At 40.2% G+C, this 15700-nt stretch overlaps 1 protein-coding gene across 1 annotated transcript in view; it reads left to right on the top strand.

Moving 5' to 3' along the window:
* The first annotated feature begins 3101 nt into the window (after positions 1–3101).
* Positions 3102–15700, top strand: part of LOC140479956 (uncharacterized) — a 58767-nt gene continuing 46168 nt past the window's right edge. The window contains exon 1 of the mRNA XM_072574391.1: positions 3102–3314. Coding sequence (XP_072430492.1) covers positions 3242–3314 — 73 coding nt within the window. The 5' untranslated portion in view covers positions 3102–3241. The remainder of the gene's footprint in view (positions 3315–15700) is intronic.

Here is a 15700-nt window from a genome sequence, read left to right on the forward strand (position 1 = left end):
CTCCACTAGGACCACCTACCTCGAGTCGTCATTAAAGAATTCAATTCCATAGTGTAGTGAGGGTGATTGCCCTCTGATTTTGAAGAGTGCAGAATCAAAAAGTAAATCAATAGGAATGATGCAAGAAAACTCTCCAGAGTTTGTGATTATTGGAGGCAATTATCTCAGTCCGATAATTTGTTGTGGAATTCCTCGGGGTAGAATCCTAGGACCAACCATATTCTGCAACTTCACCAATGATCTTTTCTTCATTGTAAGGTCCAAAGTGTAGAAGTTCTCTAATGGTTTCATGGTGTTCAATCTGTTCAATTCCATTTGCAACTCCTCCATATTTAAGCATTCATTGCCCACATGCAAAAAGGCATGGACAGCTAAGTGACGTGTAATAGTTGCACTACACAAGTCTGAGACAATGACCAACTGTAACAAGAAAGAGCTGAAAATGTGTTGCTGGAAAAGCGCAGCAGGTCAGACAGCATCCAAGGAACAGGAGAATCGATGTTTCTCCTGTTCCTTGGATGCTGCCTGACCTGCTGCGCTTTTCCAGCAACACATTTTCAGCTCTGATCTCCAGCATCTGCAGACCTCACTTTCTCCTGTAACAAGAAAGAATCTAACAATAACCTCTTAACATTCAAGAATGCTGTTATCATCAGATTCCTACTACCATCCAACATTCTGGGGTATCACCATGGATCAAAAACTTAAGTGAACCAGTTTCATAAATATTGGGCCTAAAAGAGTTGGTCAGTGGTTGAGAATTCTATAATCAAGAACTCGCCCCCTGACTCATCCTCTCCAGGGCCCATACATCATCTACAAGTCATAGATGTGATTGAATATTCTCCCTTGCCTGAATGAATGTAACTCCAACAGCACCTAATACCACTAGAAGAAAATAGCCTACATACTTTGCTACCTTCAACATTCATTTCTTCTTCACCATAGTTACATTATTTAATCTCTACAGGATGCACTGCAGCAATTCACAAAGATCTACTGACCTCAATGGCATGGATTTGACCTTTCTCAATTTTTATTTAAATTGCCACCAAGTTAAGGCGTTCTTCAGATGTCCAGCAACACTGATGTCATAAAGCAGCTTTTCACAGTCAAGCATTCTCACAGCCAGTAAACCAGGAAGTAAAAACCACCAGTTATACTAGTGGGCTTTGGGAAGATTTGTAGCTTAGGTTGAGGGTATGGATGTAAGTTTGCTCGCTGAGCTGGAAGGTTCATTTTCAGATGTTTCATCACCATACTGGTAACATCATCAGTAAGCCTCCAGTGAAGCACCGGTGTTAGTGACCCACTTTCTATTTATGTGTTTAGGTTTCCTGGGTTGGTGATGTCATTTCCTGTGGTGATGTCATTTCCTTTTCTTTTTCTCAGAGGGTAGTAAATGGGGTCCAAGTTCATGTGTTTGTTGATAGAGTTCCAGTTGGAATGCCATGCTTCTGGGAATTCTTGTGCATGTCTCTGTTTGGCTTGTCCTAGGATGGATGTGTTGTCCCAGTCGAAGTGGTGTCCTTCTTCATCTGTATGTAAGGATACTAGTGATAGTGGGTCATGGCTTTCTGTGGCTAGTTGATGTTCATGTATCCTGGTGGCTAGTTTTCTGCTCTTTGTCCAATGTAGTTTTTGTTATAGTTCTTGCAAGGTATTATCACCCTTTGAGACAAAGAACAGGAAATGACATCTCCACAGGAAATGACATCACCAACCCAAGGAAACCTAAACACATAAATAGAAAGTGGGTCACTAACACTAGTGCTTCACTGGAGGCTCACTGATGATGTTACCTAGTATGGTGACAAAACATCTGAAAATGAACCTTCCAGTTCAGTGAGCAAACTTACATCCAGAACTAGTTATACTATATTTTTATAAATTTTACAGGCAGCAAATTAAGGTGGGCCATATATATTAGAAGTTGAAACATTACCAACAAACTTTTAAAAATAATTTTACTATCTTTAAAAACATAAAGGAATTGTTGTCATAATGCCAAAAAAGGACTTGTTTTCCAGGGCCAGAGATGTTGTTCTGCTGAATTTAATATTCAGTGCACTAGCAAAAATCTTTGTGTTTTAAATTGACAGGGTGTAACTTTTTAAAGGCATTTCAACAGCATTAAATCGTATGAAAAGGAGAGCTATAATTAGTTATGATGAAAATGAATTATTTATTATTAATTTGTAACTTTGGTTCTATAGTGGAATAACAGAGCATGTATTTAGGTATGATTTATATTTCTATACTGTACATATTAAGAAATTTAGGGGACATAGATTTAACTTTGTTTTCAAATCTGTGAGTGGTGATAGGGTGCCTGAAGTATTGTTTATATGCATCTAAATGAGGTATTTAAAACTCGAGGTGAGTCGTTAAGTCTTTGAGTAACACAGGTAGAGAGAAAAAGAAATCTGTTACTGAGTGACAGGAATCTACTACCATCTAAGAGAGAACCATCCAGAATGTCAGGCAGTGTGTGGAGGAGATAAGAGTGAAAAGATGTTAGTTTATTAATCTGCAAAAAGTCAAGATTGGGGAAAACGTTTGTGTTGCTTAAGACTGCAGTATACTTAAAACAAAACTGCTGGAAACTATGTGCAAAACGAAGATACTTGATCTGAAAGTATTCAGAAGTCAGAAAGATGAAAGTTCCAAAATCCAATTGGAGCTGAATCAATTAGCTACATCAACCGAACAAGGAACTGAAAGTGGATATAGGTTAACCCTTTACTAAGATTTGAGTGTTCAATATAGCATTTCAGTTGCATGACACTGTGATCTTTTGCTTTAAGTTCTGTGTCTTAAGAATCAGCTCCACAGATGAAGGAGCGGTACTCCGAAAGCTAGTACTTCCAAATAAACCTAGTGTTGTCTCATAACTTAGTACATTCTCAATCAGGTCCCGCTCACAGCTCTAAGGAAAACATTCCCAGTTTGTCTAGCCTTTGAACATAACAGACTTGTGAAATCCAATAGCTCTCTGGAGAGCTGGCACAATTAAACTTCTCCAGTTCGAGATTGGAGTTTTGACCAATGAGCTGTTTTTCAGGGGCGGGGTTTCCATGTGTTGCAGAGCGTGTTGATTTCAGTCCCACTGTGGAAACACGTGGCGCTGTTGAGACTGAGGCAGACAAGCGTCTTCTCTTTTTCTCCTACTGTGTGACTCATTCACAGGTTATTTATAGCTTTTTCGTCGGGGATTCAGTCCGAGCTTTCGGGATCAGTAATGAGGATGGAGACGGTAGACCGCTGGAGGATCTGTTTGTGTCTTTTTGTTACAGTGTTCAGCTCTTCTCGGGGTAGGCGCAGTTCCTTGCTCATATTTATTGGTGGACTTGTTTTAGCAAACTCATCGTGTGCATATTTACTCTCTGAATTTTTTTTTCTTAACCCTTTAACTATTTAATTAATTGTCTGCAGATGCCGACTTCGGCTCATTTCCTAGTAGTTCATTCCGTTCGGCTTGCCCGGATTTATATGAACAAACCTTAAGCTTTCTCCTTTGTAATATGTGGGCAGTTATTGCTTTCAGTTCCTAAAGAACGGATTTCCCAGTTTTTGGCAGGGTTCAGCAGTTCGACCAGCGACGCTGTTTTACGCTTTAAAATGGATACAGTTGGATGGTTTGGATACACCTTTGGCAGTGATTTAATTGTAACACTTAGAGTTTATTTTAAAGGCGACCAAGTGGAAGGATTTTGATACCGTACAGACGTCTGTGTCGAACTCCGATGTTATTTTTAAAATTGTAACCCAGACTTTTAATTGCTGGAACAGTTGACTCTACTAAAGTTCGAACTGCATTTAATTTATATCTTGGAAAGTTGAATGTGACTGTGACTTCCAGCTGGCTCTTAGACCTTAGTAACCAACACTGATCTGAATTCAGTTGCTTCCATGTAGGATACGAGACCTCTCATTGCACATCTAAACTTTTCCCATTTTTGGGAAAGGAAGGTATCCTGATCATGTAGGCCTATTTGGCTGCTTCTTTCTACTTTGGCAAGACTATTCTCTAGAGAAGGCTTTTAAGGACAGGCACCAATGTTGGATACTGAGTCTGGTGTCTTTCACGCTGTAGTGATTTAAACTTTTCTATTTTGATAACTGCTTAATTAGTCATGTAATCAAATACCTAGTACAGCATTTGTGAAACCTTTAGATTTTAAAATCTGCATGTGAGCAGTAGCTGTAGCTATGGCTATGTAACTTCTTCCTGCAGGAAGTTTTGAAGAGTTTCACTCATCAGAGATACTTTTTAGAACATTCCTTGTCATAACAAACGCTGATAGTTATTCTGGGTAAGGTATCAGAAAGGCAAATGTGTGATTGGGTAATCTTGGGGGGTTCTTGGTTGCATTTTCTGAAATATGATTTTAGATTATATGCTGGAGATTTGAGATTAAACCAACAACATTCTGATGTTGATTTACTTCTATAAATTGAGCAAAAAGTTTGTTTAATAAGTAGTACATCCTGAAATCGTCATACGTAGGGTGGTCATGAGCATGTAGGTTATGTAAATACAAAAATCAGGCTTTTGTTCAATGTTACCATGTTCTGTGAGGGTTTCCTGTGCAGTGTCCTTGAAATCTCTGCAGTATTTGTACACCGTGATATATATAGTGTGGAATGTCATCCCAATACTAGCAGGTTTTCCAGGTATAAACATGGGGAAAAATGAAATATATAAGTATTGTTCCTGCTTTGTATAGTCTTTTGTCCCAAGTTTAGTCATATTTCAACTATGCTTGTTTATGAAAGCATATGATTTGAAATTCTGAGAATGAAGTGCCTACTATGCACACAGAATCCGACTCCGCAATGTAGTTTTAATAACTAATCCAAGCTAGGAATATTTAAACTAGTTGTTTAGATGTGATCTATACTTGGAACTGGATTCTTGCACAGGAATTGACTGTGGAGCAACTAGTGCTTCATTAGGCAAAAATAAGTATGCATCTAAGAATAAAATATCCAATCTCATAATGGTTCTTTCAATATTGGGACAGTTTCTTAATAATGCAGCTCTGTTCCAACACAGTTATGGCATTCACAGCTGTTTTTTTTTTTGAAAAAGTGGAAAATTGCCCATGGATATCCTGCACACAAGATGGATGAATCCAATCCAGCCACCTACAGCCCAGTCAACCTGCTCATCATTTGAGGTATTGGATGAGGGATTGATGGCTGCTATCAAGACTGAATTAGTGATAACCAACTCGCTATTGCTTAGCTTGGGATCCACTGGGACAACTTGACTCTCTATCTCATTACAACGTTGATCTGAACATAGCTGACAGAACTGAATTCCAGAGATTCGTGACTTTGTGGCAACATTTGACTGTGTTTGGCATCTGGGACCATTAGTAAATTTGAAACCGGTGGCAGTCGGTTGACAGTTTTTCACTGGCTGTTGCATGCAGCACTATCACAGATGGTTATGGTACCAAGAGTTCAGACGTAATAATTAATCTTTGAAATATCAAGACCACAGTTTGTATGCTGTGTATGATATTATGCTGCATACTACAGGAAGGATGTTCAAGCAGGTTCTGAGGTGCAAATTGACTCGGCTGCTATCCAATATGATGAAAAACATTGGAAGAAATAATCAGTTGTGTGTCTGTTTTAGTTAGAGAACCATTGTGACTTGACAGGCAGAGAACATAGAAACAGATGCTTTTAGTGATTGTGTAGCTTAAATGCAAAACTAAATAAAATGAGAGATTCAGAGCAGAGTAGGAGAAATTTTTTTCTTTACAAACTTTTAAGGCTGCAGATTACAACCAAGATTAGAGATTGAAACAGATTTTGTCATCGTTCAAATAGACAAGATCTTTTGCATGGGGTGAGGGAGTTCAGAACTAAAGGATATCTGTTTAGGGTGAGAGGGGAAAGATTTAAAAGGGACCTAATGGGCAACTTTTTAACACAGAGGGTGCGGTGTATATGGAATGAGCTACCAGAGGAAGTGGAGGAGACAAAAAGACTACAGTTGCTGGAGTCTAAGGTAGATGAGCAGGAGGCTGGAAGAACACAGCAAGCAAGGCAGCATCAGGAGGTGAGCAGTCAATGTTTCAAGTATAACCCATCTTCAGGACTGGCGTGGGTGTAAGGGGAGCTGCAGACAAAGGGGGTGGGGAAGTGCTGGTGGGGAAGTTAAGTGAAGACAGGTAGAGGTTGCGATCTGGTTGGTCAATGGGAGGAATAAATCCAGTTGGTGGCCAGAAGGAAGGGTTGATGGAAGGGAGCGGCTGGGAAGGGAGTCAGGTAATGGGAATGGCAGCTATTTTGAAATTGGAGAACTCTATGTTGAGTCCTCTGGGCTGTAGGCTGTCCAAGTGAAAAATGAGGTGTTGGTCTTCCAATTTGTGGTTTGATTTGTTGTGGCAATGGAGCAGGCCAAGGATGGTCAGAAAGGGAGTGGGAAAGGGAATTAAAATGAGTGGTGACTGGGAGGTCAGGTTAGCCCCTGCTTGCCTGGCTGAGATGCTCACCGAAACACACTCTCTTAGTTTATGTTTGGCCTCCCAGGTGTAGAGAAGATCACATCAGGAGGACCAGATATAGTAAACTAGGTTGGAGGAGAGGCAGTGAACCTCTGTCTCGCCTGGAAGGAATGTTTGGAGTCCTGGATGGAGGTGAGTGGGGTGGTGTACCGGCAGGTTTTACATCTTTTCCAGTTGCAGGGGAAGGTACCTGGGAGTTGATGGGAAAAGTGGAGCAAACCAAGGATTGGCAAAGGGAGCGGTCCTTGTGGAAGGTGGAGAGGGATGGGGAGGGAAGATGTGTGTTTGGTGGGGTCTAGTTGGAGTTCACAGAAGTGTTTAAGGATGATGCAATGGACGTGGAGATTGGGTGGTAGGTGAGGACGAGGGAGTCCCTGTCTTTATTGTGTTTACTGTATGGGGGGAGTGTTAAAGCAGTGGAATAGGAAATGGAGGCAGTGTGGTAGAGTGCCGTCTGGATGACAGAGGAGGGAAAAGCACGTTGTTCAAAATACGTGGACATCTGGGATCCTTTTTGGAAGTGAAATGTCTCGTCTGGGTGAAGGAATTGAGAGAACTGGATGGAGTTTTTGCAGGATATTGAGTGGGAGGAGGTGCAGTCCAAATAGTTGTGTATGGGTTTATAGTAAATGTCTGTCTGGAGACTGTGTCGCTGGGGATGGAAATGGAGAGGTTGAGAAAGGGGAGGGAGGTGTCCAAGATGGACCAAGTGAATTTGAGGGCAGGGTGGAAGTTGTGGGTGGAGTCTTGAACTGCTCCAGTTCAGCCTGGGTGCAGAACACTGCACCGATGCAGTCATCGATGTTAGGGCACAGTGCCTGTGTAGATACTGAAGAGGGTGTAATTGGTAAATCTATCTCCAATATATTACATGTTTTCATTGTTTAACTTGATAACAATTTCGCCAAGTTATCCCTTTCCATTTCTACATTTTTTTTTAAAAAACAAACTACTATATTCTCTGTCAAATAAAAACAGAAAATATTGAGAATACTCAGTGCCTGTGGCAAAGAAAATAAAGTTTGATGTTTGAAGTTACGAACTTTCATTAGATCAATAAAATTGGCTAATCTTAGTTTCTGTTTACTTCATGCCAGAGTCCCTCAGGTTCCACACTCCAATGAGTGTGAAACATCCAGTTTACTGCTTTCCCCATTTCTGACTTGCACACAACCCCATTCTGTCCTGTCCTTTCCTTTACCTTTGCCATATGTCTTGTTCATGCGAGCAAATCCTTTTACAGCCCTACTCTGTATCTTTTATAACACTTTGATCTTCTATCCATATACTCCTGGTCTACTAATGTGTTTCTTGTTTCTGTTTGCTTTACCGTAAGTGGCAAACTGTTTGCCACCTTTCTGGGATCCCCATGCTTTGATTCTTCTCAGCATTAAATCCTTTAGACAATTGAATTGTCTAACTTCTATTAATAGAAGTTTGGACCTCACCTATGATGTGATGTTAGACACTTTTGTATAACGCCTTTAATATAGTTTTATTTCGAGAGTTAGTGACATGCCGTTTTGTTTTAAAAGGGTTTGGTTGCAGGCTCATGAAAGGAGGAGTGGTGAGGATTTTCTGCAGCTATTTACTCCCAGTGAATCAGGTGGAGGACAAAGAGGAATTACCCAGTGTGGTTGTTAGACATCTATTTAATTCAGTTCTTAGATGCGCCTTTTGGTGGATGCTTATGAAAGTGTTTTAAATATAGAGATCCTAACCCCAATTACAATTTCTGTGGAGAAATGTGTTATGCTGGTCTGTTTTCCTAGAACTTAAATGGCCTAACATGAGCATATTATAAGTGGCAAAAGACTGCTTCAGTATCTAAGGATTAATGTTAAAATGGAAAGTTGTCCAATCATCAGTTAACATCCCAATTCTGAGAGTCGTATGGCACAGTGGTAGTGTCTCTACCTCTGGGCTGTGAAGGCCTGGGTTCAAGCCCCACCTCCTGAACAGGTTTATTTTCCTTTTTTTTAAAATAGACATCTCTTTTCTGATCTTATGGAGGGAAAGTCTTTGAAGCAGCTAAAAATTGTTGGGCTGAGGTTTCTGCCCAGAGGAACCCATGCAATGTGCTTAAAAATGATTGGCCTTAAATAGCCGCAATCATCTTCCTGTATGTGACATCTGTTTCCAGCCAATGGAGAACTTCCTCTTGATTACAATAATACTGAAACTTTTTGATTGTTGCTCTTGGTCAAATGCTGTTTTAAGATCAAGGATAATCAATGTCATCTCATCTGTGGAATATAGCCCCTTTTTGTCAATTTATGAAAGAAAACTATGGTGAAGTCATAAAAGGAACAAAAACATACAATTTGAAATGATGTGCAAAAAAAGCCAGGTTGAAATAATCAAAAACCTTCCCAATTAGTGAATAGTTAGAGTATGGAATGCATTACCTGGAAGGAGTTCTTTGAGATTAAAAACTGGATGATTGGATGATTATTTGTACAAAAATAATATGCAAGGGTATTAGGAGAAAGGAGATTAACAGTAGGTAATAATGGTCATTTAACAAGCTGCTGCAAACATGATGGGCTGAATGGCCTCCTGTGTTGTGCTATATCTGTGATTTTGAGAAGAGTGCCCTTTGTGGTACCCAATTGGTAAGATAAAATGCTTTTGCTTGGTAGCCCTGACAAAGGAATCTTCCATCACTTTGAGAATAGGCTGGTATTCTAGTAACTGGTTGAATTGTATTTTTCCTGATTTCTTTTTCTCTCTGGAGAAGTTAGACGGAAACAGGCCATTTGGCCCAACAAGTCCACACCGACCCTCCGAAGAGTAACCCACCCAGACCCATTCCCATACCTATTACTGTGCTTTTGCCCTGACTTATGTACCTAACCTACACATCTCTGGAAACTATGGGCAATTTAGCATGGCCAGTTCACCTAACCGGCACGTCTTTGGGTTGTGGGAGGAAACCCATGCAGAAACAGGGAGAATGCACATTTCACACAGTTGCCTGAGGCTGGAATCGAGCCTGGGTCCCTGGTGCTGTGAGGCAGCAGTGCTAACTCCTGAACCACCATCCTGCCTACAGTGAATATCTACTGAAATTCCACATGATCGATTTGATGCCAGTGTTCGAGCTGTGTGAGAACAGCTTATCCTGGAGCACAAGTTTTCAGTACTACAGATGGAATTATGTTCAGACTCGTAGCTGTTGCTGACCCGTGAGCTATTTACATACCACTTGGAGAGAAATGAATTGGCTGAAGTCTGGCATTCAATAGTTTAGATCTCAGGATGAGGTCAAGTTCTACTGTTCAGTCAGCACTTAGGGTGGAAAATATTTGCAAGTACCTCTTCTGCTTTGTGTTAATCTATGTCATCCTTCAGGTTGGGAAGCAATGTAAATTTCCATATGGTTGTTTAATTATGCATAACATATATATAATATAAGGACTGCAAAGCTTTAATCTGAGTGATTTGGCTGTGATATTGATTAGATCTGTACATCAAATGCTACCTCCTTTATTTTGCTGGAATGTAGTCCTGTGATGTAGTTTCAACAAGTTAATATATCCTTTTTGAGTACATCCTGTGCTTTGCTTGGCATGCCCTTCTACATCATTGATCCAGGGTTGGTTCCTGGCTTAATAATAATTGTGGAGTAAGGATAAGTTCAACCATGGGGTTCTAGATTATGTTGGAGGAGAGTTCTAGAGCTGATGGTCCATAGACCCTCATAGGTGCACTGTTGTGAGACGTTAGAGTTATTAGAAATCACTCCCATTTAACATGGTAGTACCACACAACTTCATTTAATTTGGTCTCTTTTAAGTCAATGGAGGACCATAATACTGAAGGATGAAGGTTTGGAGCTGGATAACTTTTTTGTTTTTAAGAAGTACCTGAGAAAATATCGAATCCCTGAAACATCTGGAGGCATGAATTATAACATTGTGACTCAACAGCCAAGGCATGATTGGATGTGTGATTCACCAAAACCTCCAGTCAAATCAACGTGGAAACACTTACTTTATAATGAAATTGTACTTTTTTCACTCTGTTGCTATTTGGTTTCTGTGGTTGCATCCTAAATGCTGAATTCTTTTTTGTTGACATCATTTGAGTTTGGTGTTCTTGGAGAAGGATCACCATAAGGGATGTGATGGCCTAGAGGAATTATCATTGGATTATTAATCCAGAAATCCAGGTAGTGTTCTGGGGTCCCAGGTTCAAATCCTGTCATGTCAGATGGTGGAATTTGAATTCAATAAAAATCTGGAATTGGCAGTCTAATGATCTTGAATCCTGGTGATTTTTGGACAAACCCACCTGGTTCACTAATGTCAGTTAGGGAAGGAACCTGCCATCGTTGCCTCATCTGGTCCTACAGGTGACTCCAGACCCACCACAATGTTGTTAACTCTTAACTACCCTAGGATGGGACATGATTGCTGGCCTAGCCAGTAATGCCTTCATTCTGTGAACAAATTTAAAAAAAACTGTTAAGCGTTTCTTAATATTGTAGTTCTTGCAAATGCACATGGTAGGTCCATGGCATTTATCTAAATGGTGTTTTACATATCTCTATTTCTATATCAATTTATTTCTATAGACTGCATTTCCCTCCCAAGGTTCTGATGTAACTATTTTCAATTGGTCTCTTTTATTTTAACAAGGCGTATTCCTAATCTTGTCAAAGTAAGGTTTAGACCATGAATTATGCAAAAGTCTGTTCCTTAATCTAATGTGCACATTTTTAATAAGATTTTCAGCAATGGAATTTATACACCATTCATGTTGTACTAAGTCAGAAGTTTTGGCTTGTGATCTGAGAATACTGAAATGTGCTAATTGCTTCCTATTTGTGTATTTGGCAACAGTTGTAGAAGCAAACCTCAGAAGTTCCAGCCATTTTGCTGTAAAACTGCATTTGTAAGTTTAATTTGGACTTGACCTATAAAGTTGCACATCCGTATTTACAAGTGAAACAAAAGTGCACACAAGCACAGCATGCACCTTGAATTTTCAAATATTTATTTGGTGGATCACATTAGAGAATTTTGGGATGAATTATACAGTATGACTGCTGCAGTGTTTCCATCTACACATTTACTGGCACAGCAGTCAGAAGCAGACTTTCTTTCTGATCCATTTACTTTCCTGGTAGAAGTTAAACGAAAGCTAGAAAATAATTGGCATTTGGAATTCCTCCAGAGCAAAATTCTAAACTCTTCAAGGATTTAGAAAGAAATCTATGCAAATATATTATTCACAGTTATCAGCCAATTATGGAGAGAAGCTTTGTGTTTCTCGATGCCAGCCATTCCCAGTTTCTTGCCCAAATGTGCATGATATGAAGAGAGCATGTTCTCACTTGACCTTCACAGACACATCTTTGCAGCAAGGATCTCTAGATAGCAGTCAAAAATGGTCAAATTTCCCTTTTTTGGTTTTAATGTATACCCATTTGTATCGACATCTCCCATGCAGCCCAAGAAGGTTATGCTATTAACTAATTACCTAATCATCAAGAGAATCGATTTTATTAGCAGGGTTTGTTTAAAAGCAATTTTGTCTTTGAACTTTGTTTTGCAGCATAATTAGAAGCCAGCCTTCTCACTGCACTGAGAGGTCCAGTAGTTACTCTGAACTAATACCTAAAATATTGAATGAATTGAAACATTATGTGGGTGTTCACTTTTTTTTTCATTTTCTTTCCTCTCTCCTATATCTAACATATCAATACATTGTGTGCACTATGATGTCCGGCACATCAATTCTGTGTTGCTTCACACTCTCCATATTCGTGGCATGTTACGATGTGATTCTGTGGCTTGCTGGATCTGTGCAGGGGCACGGTGAGCTCTTGTCTGAACAGATGATCATCAAACATGATATTGGTGCAATAATTCTGATATTTTAAATCCCAGACTCATCCTGAAACTTCTGGTTTCAGAGGAACAAACTAATTAATTGAAACCAGAAAAAGGCAGTGAGCAACCTTGTCTCTTATCAGCCAGTGATGCAAGTAGGTTAAAGGAAACCGAAAGCTGGAAGTAAGTAAATATAAGGTTGCCACTGCTGTTTGTTACTTAAATGTTATTGATTGTCACAGCCATTCAGTGCACATACTTGCTGAGGACTAGCTAAAGGCAAGACTACTGCAGGCAAACCATCCAGATCATCGTGAGCAGAACTGATTTAGTTCTGGAGAACAAAAAAACAAAGAAAATTACAGCATAGGAACAGGCCCTTCAGCCCTCCAATCATGTGCCAATCCAGATGCTCTGTCTAAACCTGTCACCTATTTTCCAAGGGTCTGTATCCCTTTGCTCCCTGCCCATTCATGTATATGTCTAAATATATCTTAAATTACACTATCGTGCCTGACTCTACCACCTCTGCTGGCAATGTGTTCCAGGCACCTACCACCTCTGCGTAAAGAACTTTTCACATGTGTCTCCTTAAACTTTTCCCCCCTTAGTTTGAACTCACGACACCTAGTAATTGAGTCCCCCACTCTTGGGTGGGGGCAGGGGGAGGAGGAATCTCCTTGCTATCCACCCTGTCCATACGTCTCTTGATTTTGTAGACTGCAATCAGATCCCCCTCAACCTTTGTGTGTCTAATGAAAATAATCCTAATCTACTCGACCTTTCTTCAAAGCTAGTACTCTCCATATCAGGCAACATCCTAGTGAACCTCCTGCACCCCCTGCAAAGCATCCACATCCTTTTGGTAATGTAGTGACCAGAGCGATATGCAGTTTTCCAAATGTGCTGAACCAAAGTCCTGTACAACTGTAACGTGACCTGCCAACTTCTGTACTCAATACCATGACACAATGTTACTGTGGATTATATCCATTGATCTGTAGTTGACTTGGTAGCTGCTGCCTAATGAGGATGCCTAGGGAATAGCTGCTGTTTGTTGGAATTTTTACACTTTAAAGATGTAAAATACAGAAACAAATTCTTCAGTCCAACTTGTCCATGCTGACCAAATATCCTAAATTTTCCTAGCCCCATTTGCCAGCTCTTGGTCTAACTTGGAAAATCAAAATCTGCTCTTAACTTTTTCTTTCTGTTCTTTTGGTTAGGCTAGAGCACCTCTCGTCATAATTCATTCTCCTTATTGAATTTACTACAATCCATTTGACAAATTGTTTGGGAACAGCAAAGATCATGCCTCCAGTGGATGTGCGTCCTTTGAAATGCCTTTGTTTTAGATTGCCAAATAGTGCCACCTTCACAGTGGTATACTGTGGTATGGTCAGGGCTTTGGTGGATGCAATGGAACTAGGGTTCAGCAGCCATTGGATAGGGAAAGGGGTACAGGGTTTGTTTGGACTGCTGGGAGTAAACAGCAGAACTGTTGTGAAACTTGAAAGGGTTCAGAAAAGAATTACAAGGATGTTGCCAGGGTTGGAGGATTTGAGCTGTAGGGAGAGGCTAAATAGGCTGGGGCTGTTTTCCTTGGAGCCTTGGAGGCTGAGGGGTGACCTTTTATAGAGGTTTATAAAATCATGAGGGGCATGGATAGGGTAAACAGACAAGGTAATTTTCTCCTCGGTGGGTGAGTCCAAAACTAGAGGGTATAGGTTTAAGGAGAGAGGGGAAAGATTTAAAAAGGGACCTGAGGGGCAACCTTCTCACAAAGAGGGTTTTGTATGGAATGAGCTGCCAGAGGAAGTGGTGGAGACTGGTACAATTGCAACATTTGAGAGGCATTTGGGTGGGTATATGAATAGGAAGGGTTGAGAGAGATATGGGCCAAATGCTGGCAAATAGGACTAGATTTATTTAGGATATCTGGTTGCCATGGACGAGTTGGACTGAAGGGTTTGTTTTCATGCTGTATGGCTGAGTTTTAACTGCCTGAATCAGTGATGGTTTTCAGTCAGACTGGCCTAGCTTGACAAATTCCTGTCTTTTTTTATTTTCTTTCTAAATTGCGGTTCCTGCTTCCTTCTATTTGCTACTCAATCCAACAACTAGGAATCAATCCTAAACTTGGTGGGAAAAGCTAGAGCCTAAACTGAGAGCTTATATAGTGACAAAGGTTTTGTTAATTGACACTCGCCCAGACCTGAATGGGCAGTTGACGTTTGGCATAACTGTCTCTGGTAAACATACACTTCAATTCATTTTAATAAAAGAGAGCATGCATTGTTTATTTTTTATTGAGGAGTCCTTTGAAAGGTTGAATATTCTTCAATGAAGTATCTGGAAAGAAGCACAATTAGGAGAAAGGATCAGCATTGGTAAGAGAAGTTTCACAGATAATATAAGCGGGATTTTCCCAGCTTTTTACTCAACACACCTTATACTCCGTAGCATTATCAACCTTCGCAGGATTGTTCTGAAGTCTCCAGCAAATAAAAAAACTGGAATTTTGCTGTGAGCAAAGCCAGAAGAGAAATTGTCAGAGCTTTATAGAGGACTGTTTTCATTTTCATTGTTTTAGCCATAGAAAAAATAGGGTTGGGTTTTTTTTTGTCAACAATCATCTAATCTGATGAACCCAATTGGATTTGGAGGTGGTGCACTGCAGTGATGGCAGCTCAGTGACGTTGGACAGGTCAGATTGTCAAATGAATGAGTGGAGAGGAGAAGACAACGTACTGCTGGGGTATGGGTGGTGTTGTCAAAGGCAGCATATTAACGTGCCTTATTGTCCTTGAAAGTAGTTGTAGAAGTTCACAACACCGAATCAGATAAGTTATTTGTTGTTTCAAGTCTGTCCAAGTGAAAGGCTGTATTAGTGAGTACAGTGGGTTCTTACTTGATTATATGTTATTGGAGATAAGTCTCTTGATTAAACTTAAAATAAGCCATAGCTCTTAATTTAACCTGGGGCAGTGTTTTGTAGAGGAATAAGACTGTGTTATCTTCTGGGTCTGTAGATTGTGAAGGAGCAAAAATGGCCTTTGCAGTGATACATACATCTTGTCAGATGTGGGAGTTTAAACAGAGTTTTTAAGGGTTACTGCGGATTATGTCTGCCATAAATGCTGTTGGATGTGAATCTTATCAGGTCGAGTGGATCGGTTGGAGAGACAGATAGAAGCGATGAGGAATTTGCAACAGCAACAGTATGTGATGGATGGCAGTTATAGGAAGGGGGGGAAAGTCTCAGATACAGTCACATAGATGGGTTAACTCCAAGAAGGGTAAGAGAGGTCGGCAGCTAGAGCAGGAGTCTTT

The sequence above is a fragment of the Chiloscyllium punctatum genome, chromosome 7 (genome assembly GCF_047496795.1).
Source record: "Chiloscyllium punctatum isolate Juve2018m chromosome 7, sChiPun1.3, whole genome shotgun sequence".
NCBI classification, from domain to species: Eukaryota; Metazoa; Chordata; class Chondrichthyes; order Orectolobiformes; family Hemiscylliidae; genus Chiloscyllium; species Chiloscyllium punctatum.